This window comes from Centroberyx gerrardi, chromosome 10, assembly GCF_048128805.1.
Source record: "Centroberyx gerrardi isolate f3 chromosome 10, fCenGer3.hap1.cur.20231027, whole genome shotgun sequence".
NCBI lineage: Eukaryota > Metazoa > Chordata > Actinopteri > Beryciformes > Berycidae > Centroberyx > Centroberyx gerrardi.
The window spans coordinates 8,727,563-8,749,839 of NC_136006.1; the positions used below are offsets into that span (position 1 = coordinate 8,727,563).

Consider the following 22,277-nt stretch of genomic DNA (forward strand, 5'->3'; position numbering starts at 1 on the left):
CAGACTGGACTGCGTAGTGTTTGAGGTTTCTGCTGCATTATGAGTGTGTGTTTGAGTGTGTGTGTGTGTGCACGTATGCCTTATGTAACTGCAACATCTGCTGTGCTTGCAGGACATGCAGAGGTGGTTCGCTTCCTGCTGGAGGCTTGCAAGGTGAACCCGGTGCCCAGAGACAGGTGAGCCCACTCTGTTCCTCTTCGTCTGGGTCTTTCGTAGTTTCTCTATCCCTCTTTTCATTTGTTTCCTGCTTTTACAATATGACAGTCCCTCCCTCTCGTCCCTTTCTCTTGAGCTCAATAACTATGTTTAAAGCTGCAATATGCAACTTTTCCCCCTGAAGCAGTGAAGTGTACCGTTAGTCCCGCCCTCCTCCCTATTCAGTTGGTCAAGTTCCCACCTCAACGCTTGTCAATCATCTTGTCTGCTTTGAAACGGCATCTAGTCTGAGGCTGAGGTAACCGGCAACCGTAAAGCCGAGAACAGCCAATCTGCAATAAAAAGCGATGCCGATGTTCCCCGTGTTTTTGAACGGGTCTCGTCTGCCACACGTTTAGCTTCGCTGTTCTTTAGTTTCTTACTGCTGTTGCTGTTGCTGTTGCTATGACTTCCCCACAGTAAATGGTAAACACCCCATTGTTGCATGTTGCAACTTTAAATGGGAACTGAGACGGTTATGTTCTATGCTGGTAGGATAGAGTTTAGTGAATGATTTGGGGTTTTTTTGTTGTTGTTTTTTTAAATGTAAAACTTCCATTCATTTCTAATTTGCAGCTTTTGTACTTTTTCGCTGCCAGTGAAACTGAATGAGATATACTCATATGTGCTCTACGCAGATGGGGGAACACACCCATGGATGAAGCCTGGCACTATTTGAATACAATTCCCATTCATTTCTAATGGGGAGATGCCAGTGCCATGCTGCCGGTGAAATTCTGCGATTGAGAAATGCTCCTGTGTGCTCTGTGCAGGTGGGGGAACACGCCGATGGACGAAGCCTTGCACTTCGGCCACCATGACGTCGTCACCATCCTGCAGGACTACCATGACAAGTACAGCCCGCAGCCCGCCGCCGCCACCGACGACAAGGAGAGCGCAGAGAAGAACCTGGACGGCCTGCTGTAGGTCTCCTGGCCCCCGGGGAGCTGCTGCTGCCGCCGCCACTGCTGCTGAAACGCCTCAATAAGACTTGTAGATTTTTAACGCTGTGGTGGACCGTGACGCTTTTTTGGAATAACTTTGTACAATAGTGCTCGTACCTTTGAAAAGTGTGCTGAATTTGTGTATTGTTTTGTTCTTTTTCTGTGTCCCATCTGGTAGCAGCAGTCGTTTTAAGTGTGCTTTGCTTTCAGGCTGTATATTGCTTCACCTCTCTACTTCAGATCTCTTCCTCTCCTCTGCTGTAATGTATTGTGTGTATGTGTGTGTGTGTGTGTGTGTGAGAGAGAGACTCACCAGTACTATTTAAAGTGATGATACAATATCTGAAATGATATTATGCAACATGTAAATTATTTCTGTAATCTGGAGGTAAATCCTGATGATATCACAGGATAGAGATATAGATTGTATCACAGTGTGTTAGTCTAGATCAGGTCTAGTTTTGGTAATATTCTATATTTGGTAATACGTCGGTAATACTCTCACTATTGTAGTTATGTGAGATGTGATAAATGATGGTATCAGTTTCCCGGTGTGTTGCTGCCCTCTTTCACATTTAGCAGTAGAAGATGGAAACCAAATGGCTGTAAGGAAGACTGTGCAGCAGCGGGAAACTCCCTTCAGCTGATGGGAGAGTTATAACAGTTGGGCGGGTCACATGCTGCAGGCTGCGTCACAGGTTTTCACTGGTTTTATGTCCTGCTACCATGATACAATATATGGGACAGTAGGGTGTGTGTGTGAGTGTGTGTGTGTGTGTGTATATATATGGACATATTCTTGTGAGCACAATAATTCAAGAACAATATATAATAGAAACTTAACACCTACAGCACAACTTCCCCCTGTAGAGAAGATGATGTAATTGGATTTTGGAGCATACATTTGCATATAAATGAGGAAATGAAGAATTTTCTTTAAACTACTTAATGCTTCTCCTTAACATTTGAAACTACTTAATGCTGCTCCTTAATGCTTTAAGATACAGAGTTCTATTAATACCATGTTGTTGTTGTACGTTGACATAGAAATATTTGCTAATTAGGTCGTTAATTAGCATATGTACTGAGCTCATTAGCATAACTGGTGATGTGCCCGTCTCCTCTAGATAGACCCACATCACTGTTGTTCTCCTGACTGATGCAGGTCTTTGGCAGGTTACGTGCTGATGAATTGTTTGTTCTCCTTTGAAGACCAGCTGAGATTGTAATCTTAATTTAATGTGCTTTGATACACTTGGGCTTCTTATAGCAAAGGGAGCGGTATGCAGTTATTTCATTTCATAGGGGGAATCTTCAAAGGGTAATAATTCATTTAAAGACATAAGGTTGTAAAATTGAATGTGTTGCATTTAGGATGGGCACAAGATGCTTTCCTTATCTTTATGCTTTAGTTACATTTTTATGTTGTTGTTTTTTGTTTGTGTGTGTTTTCAACCTTGACAGAGTATGGTGATCTGAACAAGGAACATAATCTTCAAATATTCAGAAATTCAGGCAGGCAGGTCGTCTATTTTGACTAATCCTTTACTGTCAGGACCCCCAGAAAATCAGCAAACCCGGATTGGCCATTCCTTATTGATTTTAAAGGTTTTGTTGTCCATATGAACTAATAATGTTAAGTCTTTTTTTTTTTTTTTTGTCATTAAGCTCTTGTGCCTTTGGTCAAGATCCAAATCAGATCTGGCTAAAACAGGATTTGCAAATTTTTTTTGTTTTTTTTTGTTTACCCTGCTTGGACTGTCAGATGGGCAGGGCTTCCTGCATAGAACAATTCAAGGAGAACCAGGAAAGGTCAGGAAAATCTTTGGAAGTCGATTCAGTTTTACTTTCCTGTGATTGACACTTTAATGTAGCCCCTAAACAATTCCCAATGCTCCAAAGAATTATTTGCAAATAATCTTTTACCCAGTGCTGATCCAAATCACTGTCTATGAATGTAAACATTTTGCGTTATGAGATGAAAAAAAAACGGTATAAACGTGTATCACTCGTCATCTGTCCCCCAAAAGTTAAACTAAGTTACCAGATTGTAATGAATGCTGCTGTTCTGACAATGTTGTGCGATGAATGTTTCACATATGGAAGACTGAGATGTTTTCAGTGTCTGCTATTATCATTATTATAATCTAAACATTGTGGAATGAGTTTACAGTCACTTCAAACTACAGTTTATTTAAAGTTACATGTCGTAGGTTTCCATGGTTATACATTTACTGTAGCAGTGTATTTTCTGGAATGTTGACAAGAATTGGTAAAAAAAAAAAAACGTACAAACTTATGAACTAATACATTATTTGTTCGACGACTTAAATTTCAAGTACATTGATTCTTAAAGCATTTGACTTCTACATGGAAAATAAGCGCTGCAACTTTCATAACCCCCTATCACTCGAAATATTGATCTGTTCTGATTGTTTACAAACATTACCAACAATATTCAATACATAGAATACAATAAAACTAATGGACAGTCTAAAGAAACACTAGGTGCTCTCGTGGATTAAGAAAAAGTAAAGTCCTGAGGGTTTACTTTACTTACTTTTTTCCTCTGGAGATTTTCAGTTTTGGAGCTAGTATCTCAGTTTTCTGTACAATAAAACTAATGTTTAGATGTCACATCAGAAGACTTTTAGTCAAAAGCTCGCTCCGTCAATTTAACAGTGCAAAAAATGCTTCAGTGAAGTGAAGACGAATACAAACAATTTGATTACTGTAGCGGAGCAGCAGTTTCAACAGAGGGCGCAATACTGAAAATACAGACTGGGACTTCAAGGATTTCAATCTATTGGTGTAATATGCAGTTCAACTTAAACTAGTAAGACTAAACTATTCATCTTACATTTCCTGATCAAACTGTTTAGGATTCTGAGAAAGGTATTTTGCATTATCAATAACTTCATGCCATGCTGGAGTTCTGACCCGGTTTTGACAGATTTGAGTCAGGACTTGAGACTTCTGAATGTGCTGCTGGACACGTTTTCCCTTTTCCCCTGGTAAAGTTCATTATCAAAAAGGTGTATAGTACAAATGTGATTTCTCTTGGCACTGGAACACAAATATATGATGTATATTTTAATAAACAAAAGTATATTACATGTATGTCGGCGTTCTTGTTTCCTTTACAGAGCAACTTTGTTTCCTTCTGCTCAAACTGCCCAATCCGTGCAGTTTGGACTGAACTCCAGTTAAAATAATCAAACTTCAGCGCAGTGAAAATGAGCAAATACGGACAGGAAAAAAATGCGAAGATGACTTATTCCATTGATTATACCTGAGATGCAGAATGCTGGTGATTTTTTTTGTGTAAACCTTTATGTCATTATGTCCCTCTTCCACGAACCTCACTAAGAAATTGATTAATTTCAAACAAACCCTCCAAAGCTTTGGTGTACGAGACAAAGAAGAAGTATGAACTGATTCCTGCCATATCGGAAATACATTTTTGACTACAATTGTGACTAGTTGAAGATAGATATACAGTACGTTTGACATACAGCTTTAAGGATTTCACTGGGTTGATGGAGTCGCTGGAGGAAGCCTCGAGTGTTGCTTGAGAGTCCAGTTAATAAAACTCTCTCCCTTCCTCATCCAGTAAAACATCAGACCAGAGCGCTTTAAACTGTTTATCAGTATCCTCAGTCTACAGGGAAACAAGAAGATAATTTGTTTAAATGAACAAGAGTGGGAAAAGTTATCGACTTTATACAAATTGGACAATCAAACTACAGCATGTACTTTAACTCACACAGGTGTCCATGTCCGTTTCCATACAGGTCATCTCTGATGGAGACTGAGGCGGTGTCTGCAGACGGAAACAAGAGTCTTTAAGGCAAACAAACACAGACTTCGGGTTTCGCACTTTCGCCATTCTTATCGATGGTGAAAGCCATGGTTGCTCAGAGATTTGCGATGTAAAGCCTCTAAAAGTTTTCTTTTATCGTTATTATTATTATTATTATTGTTAAATCAGCGAGGTCGTACTTACAGTGACATAGACGAGTACTCTGTGCACGTAACCACTGTTCAAAGTAGGTGTTGGCACTGTATTGACAAAGGTGAAAAGTCATTAGAGGGCACGTATTTTAATTAAGGAGTAGTATCTTCGATTACACTAGTTTCATTCATAAACTGTGCTGACTGATTAAAATATGTGTTACAAGTATTAGATTATAAATCACATTAAAACATTGGGATTGCTTTACTCTCTCCAACTGCTGCAACTCATACAGAAAGATGCAGCTCACAGTTGCATGTCAGTATGTACTGGTTATATAAGTCAATATGTCTCTGCATGGTATTAATACCAGGTGAGATTGGTAATTTGTAAAATAATTTACTGGGGGGTCATGGAAATCCAGGAACCCGCCACACACCTTCATCCACAGTTCAGCAAAACTGGCAAAACTCTCTTCAAGTGGCTCCATGTCTTTGTAACATCACATGCAGCAGTTCCTGCACCGTTTCCCTTTATTTTGTCTACTTTTCTACTTTTCTTGGCTCCAAACTACGGAAGCCCTGAGAGGCACGGGGGGGGGGGGGAATGTTGAGTCAGTATCTTGTACACGAGATACACCATTGTTATTCTCACAATAATTAGCCTAATATCTCAAGAAAGGCATAGCAGAATTAAGTATTGTTTTGCCAAATAAAGCCATGACTTTCATTAATTTAGTTTAGGCTGTGGAAATCCTGCTCCAAAATAAGTCAGAAGTCATAAATGCGGCGCCCCTGAAAGGCAACGTGTAAAGAAAAAAGAAAATGCGGTCAGTTTATCTCGCACGTACGACATAAACTTAGGTTTTGCCTGATATTGACTGCAAACATTTTTTTTATCCCCCTTGCCTCTCAGGGCTTCCATTCCAAACCGCTTACATGCACGAAAAAAAAAATCTCCTCCATTTATTGTTTATTTTATATTCTATTTGTGTGCTTATATTCAAAATTTCTACTGTGGTAGTTGAAGAAAATAACCAACATGTTCGCTATCCTGCTACTGAGTGACTAAACACCAAACTGGTAATACTAAAGCCGCCCTCGGAGGGTTTCAGACAAATTCCTGCTCACTTATGATTGTACTTTGCAAATACAGTGATTCTGATTCCCATTCAGACAAAGAGTCAAGCGAGAGGCAGTACCAGGCTGCTCACTGTAGTAGGGCTGGAAGGCAGAGTCTTTGGGCGTGTCTGGGTACAGATAGAGCAGCGGGTTCCTCGGCAGGTTCCTCGGGGCTGTCAGACTGTAGTTGTACAGAATGTCTGGCAGCGACACGGCTGTCAGATCCTTCTTGGTGTACGGCGCCACGGCGTGAACACGGGTCTCTGCAGACACACAACACCAACACACACATGAGCACAAAGGGGCAAATGTCTGTTTACAGCGTGCTGTACGAGCTTGGCATGCATTGGTATCTTTTCAAAATGTGACATGAACTTGAGTTAGATTGATATTGGCCTTTTATTAAATCGACCAATCATGTTGTCCACTGCTGATATGACGGAGGTTCCTCCCCGACCACAGTTACATAAAAAGCACTCTTTTATGTTTAATTTATTCATGTAATTGTTCAATTATGTTGTTTGGTAAATGAATACTTCATTTAAAGGGCAAAGTGTTTTTCCACCCTGGCAAGAGCAAACTTCTGGAGAAAACACTGCATGCTTATAATCTTGTGACATGAAAATGGAACAAATTTAAAGATAGTGTATATTGGCACAGAAATACACAATCACTAGAGACTGATGTATCCGGACGCTCTGATGTTATTTTCAGTGACACTGATGCTGGGCGTATTAACTAACTTTACCAAGAAAGTTGGTTGTTTTTGACAAAAATAGCGTCTTTACAAAGACAATATGTTGGTTAAGGGGGTGATTTCAACAAATATTATTCTGCCGAAAACACAAACGGGTTCAAACTTAAGTCCCGCCCACAAAGGCGCTGATTGGCTCGATTGTTTCTCAGAGCGAGAACAAGCTGTTGACTAGAGCAACAACAGACTCTCTGACCCTGTTTACACTTGGTTTTAAAATGCGTCTTGGGCAATCGGATCACAAGTGGACAGCCGAGACACATCGCCGCTAGAAGGTCAAAGGGCCCCGCGCACAGTTATTAAGTCAGTCTGTCGCCAGACAAGCGCCAGATTTGTTTAGCACAGGCTAGCTAAGAAAACAACAATGTTTCAAGAACTAATATACATGTACGGGCTATTCCAACTGTTGAGATTGACAGGACCGTTGGCGCGCTGTCACCAAAACAACCACCACGTCCTGCATTGATGACGTATTTTCCTGTTACGTCCTTGTCGGGGACGCATCAGGACGCATTAGCGTTTACACTACAAAAGATATGTGGTCAAATGCGTCCCAGACCACCTCGGCAAGTGGTTTGAGTGATCGGATCACAATGCGTCTTGGTGGTCGTTTACACTTGTATTTAGCGCCGTCCACTTGTGATCCGATCGCCCAAGACGCATTTTAAAAAGTGTAAACAGGGTCTGAATCGCTCGACAAAAACTGAAAAGTGGACGAGACGCAATTCAGGAGTCTGGAACCAGGCTAGCACAATCGGCGAGGTCAGTCTAAAAATATTGGTATCTGCCCTCAAAAACCCATATCAGTCGAACTTTGTCAAAACACACACACACACACACACACACACACACACACCGCCGTTGGCGTGTTCGACCCAGCTGAAGGTGATGGCTCCGTCTTTGCTGCTCTCGCTGAAGCGCAGCAGGAAGGTTCCAGTCTGCTTCTCCTTCAGCAAGCAGCGCGTCGTCCCCCTGCTGACGAAACCCATGATGGACCTGAAACCCACACAGGGAAGACAGGGACAGTCTGGTTTATGGGGCGGGACAGTGACGACAACTAGAGGCCCCGCTGGCTGCTTTCATTCTTGAGTTAATCCCCATCCACATAAAGACAAGACAAAACAATCGCCTCACTGGTCTCGTATGTTTTCGGGAAGTACACTACTGTCTCATGTAGGGCCGGGCGATAATTCAATATTATCATTTATCGTCTTTCAGTGGAAACGTATCGTCACGATATGATGATTTTGGGATATCCTGCCACAATTCTGCTGTCTAAACTGATGATAACAAGCAAATTTTATTTAAAAACTCAAAACAAAATGAGGTATGAAACATTTTAAGGAATATTATTTGAAAATTTCAGTTTTGTTTGATATCACACCTAACATTACCATTCGGTTCAATGGGATGGACATCAGTTTGATTATTTATCATGTAATTTTGCATACGTGAGCCTAACTGTGACATATATCAATATTGAAACAATTCCTTATGATTATCATGATATTGATTTCAACCAGATCGCCCAGCCCTAGTCTCATGGTTAGTGTGGTAATTAATTGTTGATGTTAAAATGCTACACAGCACCTTTAACAGTGAGCATGGTTGCTTTGATACTTTTAAATGCATCTTACCCGTCTCTCCAAAGATTCAACAAGTGTTTTTTGATCAAATCCAGGATTCCGTGAATCCAAATCCAAAGACCGTCATTCTGCACACAGGAATACCAAGTAAAAAGGGAGGTTATAGTTCAAATGAGCACACACACACACATAAATTCAAAGGTTATCCAAATCCAGATATAACAATAACAACATCTATAACAAGCATCATGTTGAACGCCCACCTTGCAGAACTTGCTCCAGTGGATGAGACCATCTGGATTATCTGTCAAGAAAACAAAACACAGTCGCATCAAATTTTGTGAAATGAGCACAGACTCTGAAACACAGATTACATGTTGTGGACATGCAGTAAATTATGTGAAGATTACGATCCTCCACCATGAATAGGACACGCCATTTTCACTCTTTTGTCGTGTGAAAAGGTGAGCTGGCGGGTCATTTTCGGCAGGTGAAATGTCAGTCAGCGGCCCAGACTCACCCACGAGTTTTTCTCTCAGCATGGACAGCTGGTTTTCGTCGAGCCCTCGCTCGCTGATGGAGAAAAACTGCCAGCTCAGCACTTCTGCCAGCTGCTGCCAGGTGACCGGAGGCGGACTGAGGAACAGTGACAGGTTCTGCAGAAAAAACAAAGATCAGAGGTTTGGATACAGTTTGTCTGGGTGAAGACAAACCGTCTATACAGTTATAAATGACTCTGACACACTGTTGTTAGAAAGAGATGTAAACCTGCCTGTCTGGACTTACATTTTTATAAATATTAAGTGATAAAACACAGCGAGAAGAGAGAAAATAACACTAACTGTTGCATGAGAGATTAAAAATAAAGTCATGGGCTCATCAACACATCTCACATCACAGCTGGGTTTGGATGACAGAAATTAAATGACAACAAAACTCAATTTTACAAGGCAATGCCCAAAATGTGATTATATGATGAAAAGAGCCTTCCTAGGTTTTTACTCATTCCGTGTTTGATTTTTATTGCTTATTGTCATGTTAATTAAATGCAACTGCACTAAGCCTGATATTTTTTATTAGTGTTGTTGAGCTGAGGCGGCTTTACCCTCGGCTCGCTGCTCATGTTGCACCACATGACGGAGGCCCAGGCGCTGGGGATCTGATTCGTACTGGAGATGACCACCAGGGGCAGAGAGCTGGCCTGCACCGAGAGACGAGAACACTGTTAAAAAACTGACTTTTCAATTTTCAGAGACACGTTTTTCCGTTTTGTTTTTGTCACACTACATGGTGAAAAGGCGGGGAGCGAACAATCGTCTCCTGATTTACACTCAATCGGCACCTTGACTTGATGTGCTGTTCAGAACCATGGGAGAGACAGCAGAGAACTGGAGAGATTTAGACATGTTATGATCATACCCTTTGCTATTTTACAAGGTTTCTTAGTTATAGCTGTAATGTGGATGTTTATTCTGTGGATATTTATTCTGACACTCCTCAGCTACAGAGGCCGACCAGGATAACTGTCCCTCATGTGATGAAATCCCTTGTTGAACATGAAATCTCAAGCAACATCTCAAACACCACATGTCAGATTTTGATTAAACTTGGGGGGATGAAACCAGACCAATATCAAAAAATATCAATGGCAGTATAGTGCAGCTGCCTCCAACAGCAACAGGCTACTACATACATTAACCAATATTTGTGCCTCAACTCCAATATATGTAACCCCACATCTTTTTCAAATACAGCATAGCCAGGACTCAGACTGTTTTTCCCTCTCACCTCAATATCAACCTGCAGGCCGGCCTGCTGAAGCTTGGTCACAAATGTAATGATGTGCAGTTCCTCAGTGACTCCCAGCTGACTCTGATGGAGAACCAAGAGAGAGATTTGGGAAGAAAGATGACTTGTATAATAATCATTTGTCAAGTGCTTAGCACTGATTGCAAAAAATCGTATCACATATCCAAGAGTATAATTTTCACGCAAAGAAACCAAACACTAAGTCAGGAATATGCTTCTTTGTATGGTAAAAGTGACAGGAAGGTAGGAGAATCACAGCAAAACAGATTCTTTCTATTTTCAAGTCTAATTTTACTCTTTATTTTGAAAGAGTTAAAAGTTAAATCATAAACTTTTAGACATTTCAGACTTTCATATTCACCTCCCAAAACTACAGAGCAGCTTTAAAGGACGTAAAGTGCTTTCAAAGGAAAATATCTGAACCCAATCTGGGGTTAGTGACTGAACATTTCATATATGGTGCAGGTACTTTTTTTAGAAGGAGAAATTGAGATCAGAGCTTCTACTTTATGAGCACAAATGCTGAACTACAAACAGACAAATGTGGTTCAGTTGCGAATGACTCCAGTCCAAAATGTAATTCTTTACCTCATGTGATCCTTTGCCTCTTGATTTGTCATCCTTGAGTGACTGGAGAAAAAAAGTAAATGTAAAAAAAACAAAAAAAATGCAATATCATTATATACTGTACAATATTCTTACTATGTCTACTTATTTTTTTTCTGCTCTTATGTGTTTTTATTCTCCTTGCATTTCATTCTTGTCTTGTTTTATTCTTTGCATTTTTATTCATGTCTTTTATAACCAATTTCTGTGAAGCACTTTGGTACAAACTTGTTTGGTTTTTTAAAGCGCTATATAAATAAACCTGAACTTATGAGCTTAAAGTGTAGGTCATATACCATGCATATTACAAATACGTCATAGTCAGTGTTCATATTTTGCTTTGTATTTTTATTTTTCATTCATGTTCATGTTTTGTAGGTTGAGTACTTCTCATCTATGGAAGTATGTATGCTGAAATGTTGAAATATCACTTTAAGAGCATTTTGGCGTGATTTGAATTCAATTTCATAACTGTATTTGTTTGGGAATAGATGGAAAATGGATATTCTGTCTCCATCACACATTCACACACAAGTTTCATACCAGGTGTCCAAATTCTGCCACCAAGCCTCCGCCGGCCCGCTCCACATCCAGCACCTTGTCGTTACCAGTAGTGAAAACAAACTGACGAAACCTGGGACGATTATTATTTTTACATCAATGTTCATGCATGAAAGTGATAAATAGTACAAGTCTACAAGTACAGAGATCAAGATTTAAACGTTTAAACGAAGATTTCAGTTTGAAAAATGTGAATGCCATTCACCTACCCTTTAACTGTCTTCCTTTCATCGACATCCCTTATTTAGAAAAAGAAGCGTACAAAAAGATTTAGAAAAAAACAATTACAACACAAGATTTCTGTATATACAAAACAGGTGTAGTCATGTGATCTGCTGGCTCAAACACCTCAGACTCTTTCACTTACTTGTCAAATACAGGCTTGACTTTAAGCAGGCACTTGAATTCTGGGAGATTCGCAAGGAACCTGAGGAAAGAATAGAGATACAGAGAGAATATTTAGAAAAGAACTAGAAAAAAACTAAACCCTTAAAGTCGAGATGAAACGGCATTTCGAGAGTATCTAACTTCCGTATCGTGACGTATTTCCGAGTGAAACAGGAAAGACAGGCGGGACATAATGGGAGGAATTTGATTTGAACGTTGAAAAGTGGGCGTGTCATAACACCCGAAGACACACCGAAGTACCGTGCTGTTGCTAGCTAGCTAACTAATGAATCTTAGCCTCTTAGCTCTGTGCGCTAAAAGTTGAAGATTGATTGATGGGTGGATGTCATGATATTATTGGTTGAAATTAGTTACGGGCATGCTTACGTAAGCACACGGCATATTTTGTTTTACAGGAAGAAAACATGATTGAATTTTGATATAAGAATACAATGAAATTGATTTTTGGTTTTTTTTTTGGCATATATTGTTAAATAGGTGCACAATATGACCGGGGATGTGATCTAAAAGGGTTAAAAAGGCATTTTTCATTTCATCTCGTCTTTAACAGACCAACTGCCCTGTCATGTAAACTGTCTATCGGCTGTGCACAAATAATGGCTAAATACAGTATATAACAACCAGGCTAGAAAAAGAAATACCTGAAAAATATTGTTGTGGTACAGATATAGATCAATTCAGTGATCAGGTAGGCCTAGATTTATTTACAAATTAAGGTCAGTGACTCTGTCTAGTCTATAGCCCTAACATCTCTGGTCCTAGTCCCTACAAAGACTAGGAGTTGTAGTTTGAGAAGAGTCAGCTTAATCTAACTGTTTTTTGGTTTGGTTGCTAGCTAACTAGCCTGCAGGCTAATTAGCAATGCAACTGATGTTAGCATGTGACTACTAGCCACTAATGACGCTAGCCTCTACTAGCTAGTGCGCAAATCAGATGTGTTTACAACAAGACAGTGACAGCTGGCTGACTATGGTTAGCTAGCTAACAAGCTGACATTATCAAAACACAAAATCAAATCAGATTTATCAGTGGCGAAATGATAAATGCCAGTATACTTGGTTAAAAACAGCACAGAAATTAACAATGTATAATTCTGATGAGACAGCCAAACCTCCAATATGGCCGCCACAGAGTGTGTTATCACCTTTTGCGGGGAAATTATTTTTCTCAACAATTTCAATAGGTGAAATGACAGAGGGCCTCAAACAACATAAATGTGTAGTTAAATATTATTATATTTATATTGTTAAATATTTGGAGTGAACAACAGTCCCTCCCCCACCGCCATCACCATCAAATTCATTTTCTGTACTCTTTCAGGAGGCTCCTGTGTAGGAGCCGTGTGTAAAGTGTAGCCTTACCTAATTTTCACTGTGAACCGGACTCCAGTCTTGAGTATCAAAGGTCTCTGGGTCAGACTTGATATACAAGGCTGTTTCTCAACCACCAGAGCGCTGCAACGCCACAACAGAACAGGTGAGCATGTTGTTTCAAGCAAATATTACCCATTACGTTAAGTGTGTGTGTGTGTGTGTGTGTGTGTGTGTGTGTGTGTGTGTGTCAGTCTGTGTCTGTGTGTATGTAATATACACTACCAGTCAAAAGTTTGGACACACCTGATTGGATGTATGTTTTTCATTATCTTAAAGCCATTTTGATCTAAAGGCTTATGCTTAAATGCTTGAAATGTGTTTCTTAGACAAATATAAATAGTGAAGTTGATCCTATGTATGAATTTCTTTCCAAAGCCTTTGCCTGTCCATCAAGGCAAAGGGCGGCTACTTTAAAGAATCTAAAATATAAGATAGTTTTGATTTGTTTAGCACTTTTTTGGTCACTGCATAATTCCATTTGTGTTATTTAATAGTTTTGATGTCTTTACCATTATTCTAAAACATGCTAAAAAAGCAAAAATAAAGAAAAATGTGGTGTGTCCAAACTTTTGACTGGTAGTGTATATAATATAGAAAGAGGTTTCGGCTTAATGCCACGTCTCACTTTGCCAGAAGTTTTTCCAACAGCTCACGTGTGCATTTCTCAACTTCTGTGATCCGAGTGGGGAGGTTGGAGGCGCCGTCGGAGCCGTTCTTCTGGTTCTGCTCCTGCAGCTTCTTCAGCTGCTGCCGCACCTGCTGCAGCGCCTCTGCCACCGTGGTGAACCTGATGCACATACACACACAACCATGTATACACACACATGCACACACAAAGTCAGTGTGACAAAAATACTTTCACAATCATTCACGGTACCTACGGAAGCCCATTGAGGTCATGTATTCATATATTTAATGTACACTGTATTCCCGTGATAACGAGTTCATTTTCTTCGTTTTCTCACGATATCAGTTATTTATGTCTTTATCTCGAGATACGTTTTCTTTTCCCGAGGTAATGAGCTAATTATCTTGAGATCTCGGGATAACAAATATTGTTTTCTCGAGATAATGTGATAATTTTCTGCTTGAAACCAACATCCAAAGGAAAGCATATTATTTAAAACCCAAATGTCGAAGTAGACCTACCAATTAGTGTTCAGGGCATCTTCACTGACTCAGCATGTCTTCATGTCAAGAGTGATGCATATGAATTGGAAATCTCAAGGAACAATATAAATTAATTCATTGTCTCGGGAAAACAAGATCATAATTTCATTATTCTATGCCCATTACACTGTTATTTCAAGATAATGAGAAAATTACATTGTTATCTCGGGAAAACAAAATGTGTTATGTTGAGATTACATAAATAACAAAGTCAAATGAACTTGTTATCTCGGGAAAAAAAAGCAGAAATAAAATGTATAAATACATGTCCTCAATGGGCTTCCGTACCAACAAGAAACAGGAAAAGCCATGTGGTCCTTCTGGATCTGAACCAATAAGGTTTATATAATACTGTCTGTGGTTCAGCGTGCAGCTCTCACCACATCTCCAGCTGGTCCAGACCGGTGTCGGCAGGACCTCCTATGCAGGCGCTCTGCTGCCGGCTCTTCCACTCAGGCAGCTCCACCTCCGTGAGAGCCGACACAATCTGCTCCGCCAGGTTCAAACTGTTCATGATCTGCTGCAGCACCACCTGCAGGGCAAAACACACACCACACCACAACTATCAGGGAGGAGATAGTGCTGCTGAAACCATGACCGGACTAACAGTTTGGAGATCACAAAGCATTTAATCAAGAAGTTTTTCAAGAAGTAATTGAACTGTATGGGAAAATTGGCAGAGAGAAAAAAAAGCTGCTTACAGGAAAAATCCACTCAAAAAACCTGTTATTAGCAATGATTTTTCAACTTAAACTCTCACTCTCTTGTTGTTACTACGCTATCACAACTGGCCCTGGTCTGATTTTAGCCAAGTTGCCTCATTCATTATTGAATTTTATATCTTATATATTTTGGTTTATTTACTGTCATTTGTTTGTGTTTCACTGGGTTGTTTTTACAGTGCATTACATTTTTTGGCACTGCATGTTTTATTCCTTGCGCTTGTTCCTTGTTGTGAAGCACTTTGTAACTCTAGTTTTCAAAAGTGCTCTATAAATAAAGATTATTATCATTATTATTATTGTTGTTGTTATTATTATTATTATTATTATTATTATTATTGTTGTTGTTGTTATTATTATTATTATCATTATTATTATTATTATTATTATTATTATTATTGCGCTCTCTAGCTACACATATAACAAACAGGTAAATGCAACAAGTTCACGCCGATTCTCTAGGGGTTGTCCAATGGCATTCTGGGAAATGTAGGAAATCACTAACTGAGGTAGAACTAGACAAGGCAGGTTGATGGAAAGTGGATACACCAAAAAAGTGAATTACTCACAGACTAACTCCTGGAATTGATGATATATAAGAGTATCCAAGGATGGATTTTTCCTTTAGGCAACATTTATCAAATGTAATCAATCATACAAATACTTCTGGTATCCCGATATAGGTGTATCAGTTCGAACAAGCAAACACACACACCTGTTTCGTCTGTGTGATGAAGTTGGCCTGTTTGAGGAACTCCTCTTTCTGCAGAGCCTGGGACTCGGCCGATCCGTTCAGCTGCTCCACTGGTGATGAAGACAAATCACAGACTGTCAAAATGAAGCATGAACTGAAACACCAAACCCATCACAGCATGTTTTCATGTTTTCTTCCTGCTCTACCTCGGCTTTGCCAGGTCTTCAGTATGAAGTCCAGCTTGTCATGTAGATCCTCCAGTGACTTGATTTCCCGCTCCATCTCCTGCATCAGAATCAAAGTCTCACAACTCTTTACAAACGCTACAGTGTGAGATTTTTCCTATTTACCACGTAAGAGGAAGGAGTTGCGTCAGGAAAGGCCACGGGATGAATTCTAGACCTTTCAGGAAGGCTGTTAAGTTAAAGTCAGGCTTATAAACAACTGTGTAATCAGGTTTTAAAGCTTGAAAAAAAATTAAATGAATAATGTGAGTTTACCCAAGTTTGCTTTCTCAGTTCTTTGACTTTGTTGTCCAACTCTCTCTGTTTCTCCATGGCTGGGTTGTTGGGTACACAGACCTGAGAAAAACAAAGATATTTTCACCATCATTTATTTTTATTTACTGATGGTATGGCTGATTGAGCAGATTGTTACAGGTACGCCTCAAGGTGTGCCTCGAAAAAAAACGTACATGTCAAGCTAAACACAGAAGTGCAAGACAACAAAAAAAGTGCTGCTTGGACTTATTTTGATATGCTTTTTGGAGAATAGGCCGACCTGAACAAAGAATAATAAAAAAAAAAATCTTTAAGAATAATTGCAGAAAAACTACTACAATCATAACTGTAAACATCATCATCATCATCATCTGTATAACACTTGTTCAAACTTAATTATGAAGTGCCTTATAAACAATAATAAATAAAAACCAATATGATAAATAACAAAGGCAGACATGAAAGAAAAAGTAAAAAAAAAAAACAGTGGTAAACACAGCATGATTGAAGTAGTTTTCAGGTCTGGATGGAAAATGTTTAGAAGGACCAGACAGTCAAGATGGCCAGGTTTCTAGGTCTTTTTTTTTTTTGTTTCATGCTTTTAATATCTGTGCAGATTGGATATAATGCCATGTTTTCACACACATTTCTGTTCTCTATACAGTAATACTGAATACTGCACAACCCTCAGACTGTCACTGTGTAAACCTTCCGACTCAGATCAGCGCTCGTCTCACCTGCGGTCCGGCGGCTGAAGCCAGGATCTTCCTCTCCTCGCTTAGACATTCAGAGACGATCATGGCCAAGTTCAGCGGATCCTCCTCAAAGCGATTCTGAGCAAGAAGACAACACAAGACACAAAACATCTGAAGATCTATCAAGATTCAACTGTTTTGAGTTATCGCTTAAAGTATTTTATTTCTATCGCCATCAATTCCCATGAAAAGTCTAAACCCACCGATGTATTTGCTGTTGCACTGATGAACCTAATAAATCATTTTAAGAAACACATACATTTTATTTTTTTCTTAACATGACTCTGCCTTAAGTGTCACTTTGCCTCTTCACTGCCACCAGAAGCATGTACTAGTAATGTAAAAAGTGAAAATCATCCCCATTAAACTGATGCTGTGTGACAAAGTCACGTTTGGAAAGACTGAAATACACCTGCTGTTCAACATGATGGATCATGTTAGTCAAGGCAGCAGTTGGTCTCTGAGCTGTTTTTAATGGATTTTTGAAAACAATGGGAGCTTCAGTAACTTCTGACTGTGGCAAATACATCGGTGGGTTTAGACTTTTCATGGGAATTGATGGTAATAGGGGAAAAATAAGATTACACTGGCATTCTCCTTTAACCTCAGGAAACAGCCATGGTTGGAACTTCTACCTCTAAATCAACACAGATTATTGTTCCTGTATTGTCAATGGAGAAACCCTCACTAAAACCAATTTTAAGGATGCACAATTAATCACAAATAATGCTAAAATTGCAGTATTCAGTAATGTAAAGCATCAGTGAAAAAAGAACCGAGGCGACTCTTCTTGAAGTGAAAAGGTGAAAAAGCCTTTATTAAATAGCTAGTTCATCTTGAGACTGTAAAAAAACCCCAACATGTTCCAGCAGGACCTGCCTCCATCAGGGAGTGAAGGATAACGCAACGCAATTCAACCATAAAAATAAGGAAGTGGCAACACATAGTGGTGGACCAATAAGGAGCTGAGAAGTAGGTTATAGGCCATGAGATTAAATAGAGAAGCTTCAATCAATCCACACAAAAAACACTCAACAGGGAAAAAACACAGAAAAAAACACAATCCGGATTCTTCACAAACCACCAAACAGACAAAATGTAAAGTATCAAATAAAACACAAAACAAGACATTTATTAGAACTGGGTCAAATCAAAGTCCTCATTGCCTCATACCCAGATATTGACTACATGTTGGAGCTTTTATAGTTATGATGAACTGAGGAACATCTCTTTACCATAACTTAACTGCTGCATTCCTATCCTCCCTACTGCCTCAAATTTAAAAAAAAGAAAAACCTATCTCAAGTGCAGTGACATTGCAGTTCTGGTCCCACAACAGCATGCACTCTAGAGATGCGTCCTACCTGTAAGTAGGCCTTTATCCCTACGAAGTCCGGCCCCTGCAAAATGTTGTTCTCCTGCACAGAGCGGATCTGTTGCTTGTCCAGATGCCACAGGAGTTTGTGGAAACATTCCCACGCTTCCTTTTCATCGACAGCCGCCACATCCCTGAAGAAATGCGGAGCAACAGTAAAGTTTAAATTCGTATGTACAGTATGTTCTTCCTGTTGCCCCAGGACAGTTCAGTCAACACTTGTGACCGCTCGTGACGTCATTGTGAGTTAAAATCTGGCTCTGTTTTATAGACATCGAATGGGGAACTAATCTTGTTGACCCGAGATTTTTGTGTGTTTTGAGTCACCCAAATGAGGTTTAAATTCTGGTTCATACCTGACAGTAATGCTATTGTTGCAGTGACTCAACTTAGCATCTTATGACTCTGCAAAGTCACTCAATCATTTTAAGCTTTTATTGAAGGATATGGTAACAGTGGAGTGTTCCTGTTTCTATTGATCTGCAAAGATGCTTTGTGTTATACGTATGGCTTTATGTATTTTCTATATATTGTGTTGTTATATTGTGGGGTTTTTTTTTTTTTTTCTCTGTGATGCTTTATTGTTATTGTATTGTATCAAGGCGTCATTGTAAAAGAGGGCACCCGCTCTCAATTGACCACCCTTAATAAATAAAGGTAAATAAAGTCAGCGCCCCATTCATCGTCTATGGAGCAGCTGCTGATATTACATCCCAGTGATTCACAAGTTCAAGGGTTTTCTCTCCGATTCATAGCTTTGGGAAACAGCGGTGCAACTTCACAGACACTGACTGAACAAAAACATCATATGTGAGGTGTTCTTAAAATTGGTGGCATTCCCCTTTAACTCCCACTGGAGCAAGACCATGAAGAAAGAAAGATGTTTTTATGTCCCTCGCCTACATCTGACAGGATTCCTACACTGTCAATTTCAATTCCAAACTTTTTCCAGACTTTAATTTCTTAATTTGATTTGAAGATTCTGGTCCTCAGTATGATTTACGCTGATAATCCCCCCCTCCTACCTCTGCCATGTCTCTCTAAAGATGAAGATTATTCTTCACAGCAAAAAATATCAGAATGTGTGAGATAACAGCGGTCTAAAGCCACAGAAAATGTGTAGTCGTCTGTATATCAGGACAGCACAGCAAAATTTTTCCTTTCCAGTGTCCTGATAATGTGCATTTCTGTAACTGTAATTATTGTAAGTAAGAGGGGTCCACTGTTTACTCTCAGAGGGATTCATTATCCTGAGTTTAGCTGCACCCCTGTATCAGCTACATGCATTATTCTCACAGGAACCTGGTAGAAAACTAAAACTCTCACCAGTTCTGGCTCTCGATCCAGTCGCTGAGGAAGTGTCGAATATCCCTGGGGAATTTGTCATGATAAACCTGGATCACCCGGTCCTGCTGTGCAGAGTCCAGCTGCAGCAGCTTCTGCCACTGCGCCATCTGCAGCTACCAGACACACACACACACACACACACACACACACACACACACACACTTAAACTGTATAATTAACCATTCAAACTATTGAAGTCTTCAAAAGTTTTGAAAGTATTGTATTAAATTGTAAGGGGACGCGCTAATTAGAAAACAAAGAAATATTACAATAGAATAAAATGTCAGGGAGAAAAATGAAATAACCCAGTAAGCCCTTAGGGTCAATAATATATTTTACATGGACCCCAAGAAGACTAGTCTGTCGCTTGTGCGTCGACTCTGGGGATCCACAATAAAGAATAAACAATATAAACTACAACTTATTAAGTAGACCACAGACACACTGTACAGAGACATTATGGGAATATTATTGTGGTTTTTGGAGGTAGATATGTCAGCTTTGAAATTGCTACCTGACATTCAGCCTCAGTAACTATTTCAACAAATGATCCCTGATTCAATCCTGGTGTTTTATGAGCAATCATCACTGGGCTATTTTTCCCATATTGATCAAGTTCAGGACTGTATTTCTTCTTCGGCTGCACTTCCTACAAGACAAACAAATGGACTTACCTCGGGTTGTTGTTGTTGCTGTTGTTGTTGAACAAGGTAAGTGTATATATAAACGTATCCAGCGGGAGTTCAGCTGCTGCCAGCTGTTTAATCGGCTGTCGTCTCGTCTGACAACCTGAGACACTGAGTTTCGGCAGTTCTCAGCAGAGAAAAGGAGAGGGAGGGGTTCTTATACTCCGGACCACGTGATTCTCCAGAAACGGGCTCGCGGGGATGTGCCACTTCCGTTTAAAAAGTTTCGCCTTCAAAATACGGTTGGCTGTCTGGTGTTGGTGAAAGGGTTTGATCCTGAGAAAACCTCACAACTCCAGTCTTGGTGATTTTCATATTTAATTTCAATTGAAGGATTACATGACACTCTATGGATGAGAAAAGTCTAGGCTATCACGCTTTGGGCTGATGAAACCCTTTCAAGTTCAAGTTCAAGTGTGTTTATTTGTCATTTACACAGCATAAAACAGGGTAAACTGCGACGAAATGCTTGCCTGCTGGGTCCTATCAGTATAAAACAGAATAGAAACATATAAAATATATAAAGATAAATAAAGAATTAAAATAAAGAATCCGATTACAATAGAAAAAAAACAGTTAAGAGAGGAAAATTAATAGGAAAATAAAAAAAGGCATATGAACATAATATTGTTGCAAATTATGGCTAGTGCAGTGACGTCACATGGGATTTCAAAACCTAAACTCAAAAGGTCATGGTGATTAAGCTGAAAACAAGGCTGTTTCCTAGTTTCTGAAAAGTTGACATTTCGGAGATAGTTTAGATGAGGTTTTTACTGGACAGCGACAGGAAGGGTTATGTGGGTGAACTCACAGTTCACTATTAAAACTAGAAGGGCACTCGGAGAGCGCAGACCTCCGCCAAGGTTCGTGCTATTATTGCTTGTTCGTGAGTCGGATCCGGCCGGATCCGCTCCAAAATTTAATGGGTTCTTCCTTGGCCCATGCTACACCCTTCCACGAAGTTTCATGAAAATCGGGCCAGTAGTTTTTCCGTAATCCTGCTAACAGACAAACAGACAAACAAACGGCACCGAAAACATAACCTCCTTGGCGGAGGTAATTATACTTTCCCAAAAAGCATGATGGTCATGACTTTTTTAGTCACTAGATGGCAACCATATCAAATAACTCAAACGCAGAGATTAGAATAGTTTGGATGTCAAAAATCAGGATTATCTTGATCCCAGTGGAGTCACGGTGGTTTTAGAGACATGAAGGGCTTTATACATAAATATATATATAACCAAGAAACTAATGTAGGCGGGGGGAGGATGGGATAATACAGCCTTTACACCATTTAATGTTACATCTTATCAAATAAACAAAACCTTCCAATCAAAGTCTCATAGCAGCTGCTGAACCAGCTGGACGCTCAACATAAGACAAGCTCATTTTAAAAGGATCCTTGAAGTAATACAATTTTGCAGAGAAATGGGAAGTTTTGTTTTGAATTATTTTTGCCATCCAAAATTGAATTTTGTCTTTAAATTCTTATGCATTGCATACTTCCATACTTGGATAAAGTCAATCTCCAAACGGTCTGCTACTGTTTCATAGTTCACTTGTGTCTTTTTGGTCTAACATGTTACATTTTGTCCAACAGATGGCAGGTAGACGCTATTTAAAGACTGCAGATCTGGATTCTCTTGATGTTGGTGGTATCTGGACCACAATGATCCTATCTTCATAGTTTAAAAAAAGAAAAGAAAAAAAAAC

At 39.6% G+C, this 22,277-nt stretch overlaps 2 protein-coding genes across 4 annotated transcripts in view; one reads left to right on the forward strand and one right to left on the reverse strand.

The window, feature by feature from the left end:
* Positions 1 to 3,420, forward strand: part of glsb (glutaminase b) — a 44,118-nt gene extending 40,698 nt beyond the window's left edge. The window contains exons 17-18 of the mRNA XM_071921665.2: positions 113 to 176; positions 969 to 3,420. Coding sequence (XP_071777766.1) covers positions 113 to 176; positions 969 to 1,122 — 218 coding nt within the window. The 3' untranslated portion in view covers positions 1,123 to 3,420. The remainder of the gene's footprint in view (positions 1 to 112; positions 177 to 968) is intronic.
* A 295-nt stretch (positions 3,421 to 3,715) lies between these two features.
* LOC139928926 (signal transducer and activator of transcription 1-alpha/beta-like) lies at positions 3,716 to 20,677 on the reverse strand. Of its 3 annotated transcripts, none has more exons than XM_078285962.1 (24): positions 20,550 to 20,677; positions 19,855 to 19,982; positions 18,518 to 18,662; positions 17,136 to 17,231; positions 16,399 to 16,479; positions 16,105 to 16,183; positions 15,920 to 16,008; positions 14,863 to 15,014; positions 13,938 to 14,099; positions 13,301 to 13,393; positions 11,899 to 11,958; positions 11,741 to 11,770; positions 11,514 to 11,604; positions 10,953 to 10,994; positions 10,344 to 10,427; positions 9,661 to 9,756; positions 9,076 to 9,211; positions 8,819 to 8,859; positions 8,607 to 8,683; positions 7,826 to 7,965; positions 6,296 to 6,478; positions 5,146 to 5,201; positions 4,906 to 4,962; positions 3,716 to 4,800 (listed from the first exon to the last, which is right to left on the reverse strand). In XM_078285962.1, the coding sequence occupies exons 2-24, from the start codon at positions 19,980 to 19,982 to the stop codon at positions 4,723 to 4,725; spliced, it is 2,196 nt and encodes a 731-aa protein (XP_078142088.1). In that variant the 5' UTR covers positions 20,550 to 20,677; the 3' UTR covers positions 3,716 to 4,722. The 3 variants fall into 3 exon arrangements, with proteins under 3 accessions (XP_078142088.1, XP_078142089.1, XP_071777752.2); XM_078285963.1 differs by having other exon boundaries at positions 6,308 to 6,478; positions 19,855 to 19,988; XM_071921651.2 differs by having other exon boundaries at positions 19,855 to 19,988.
* Between the last annotated feature and the right edge of the window lie 1,600 nt (positions 20,678 to 22,277).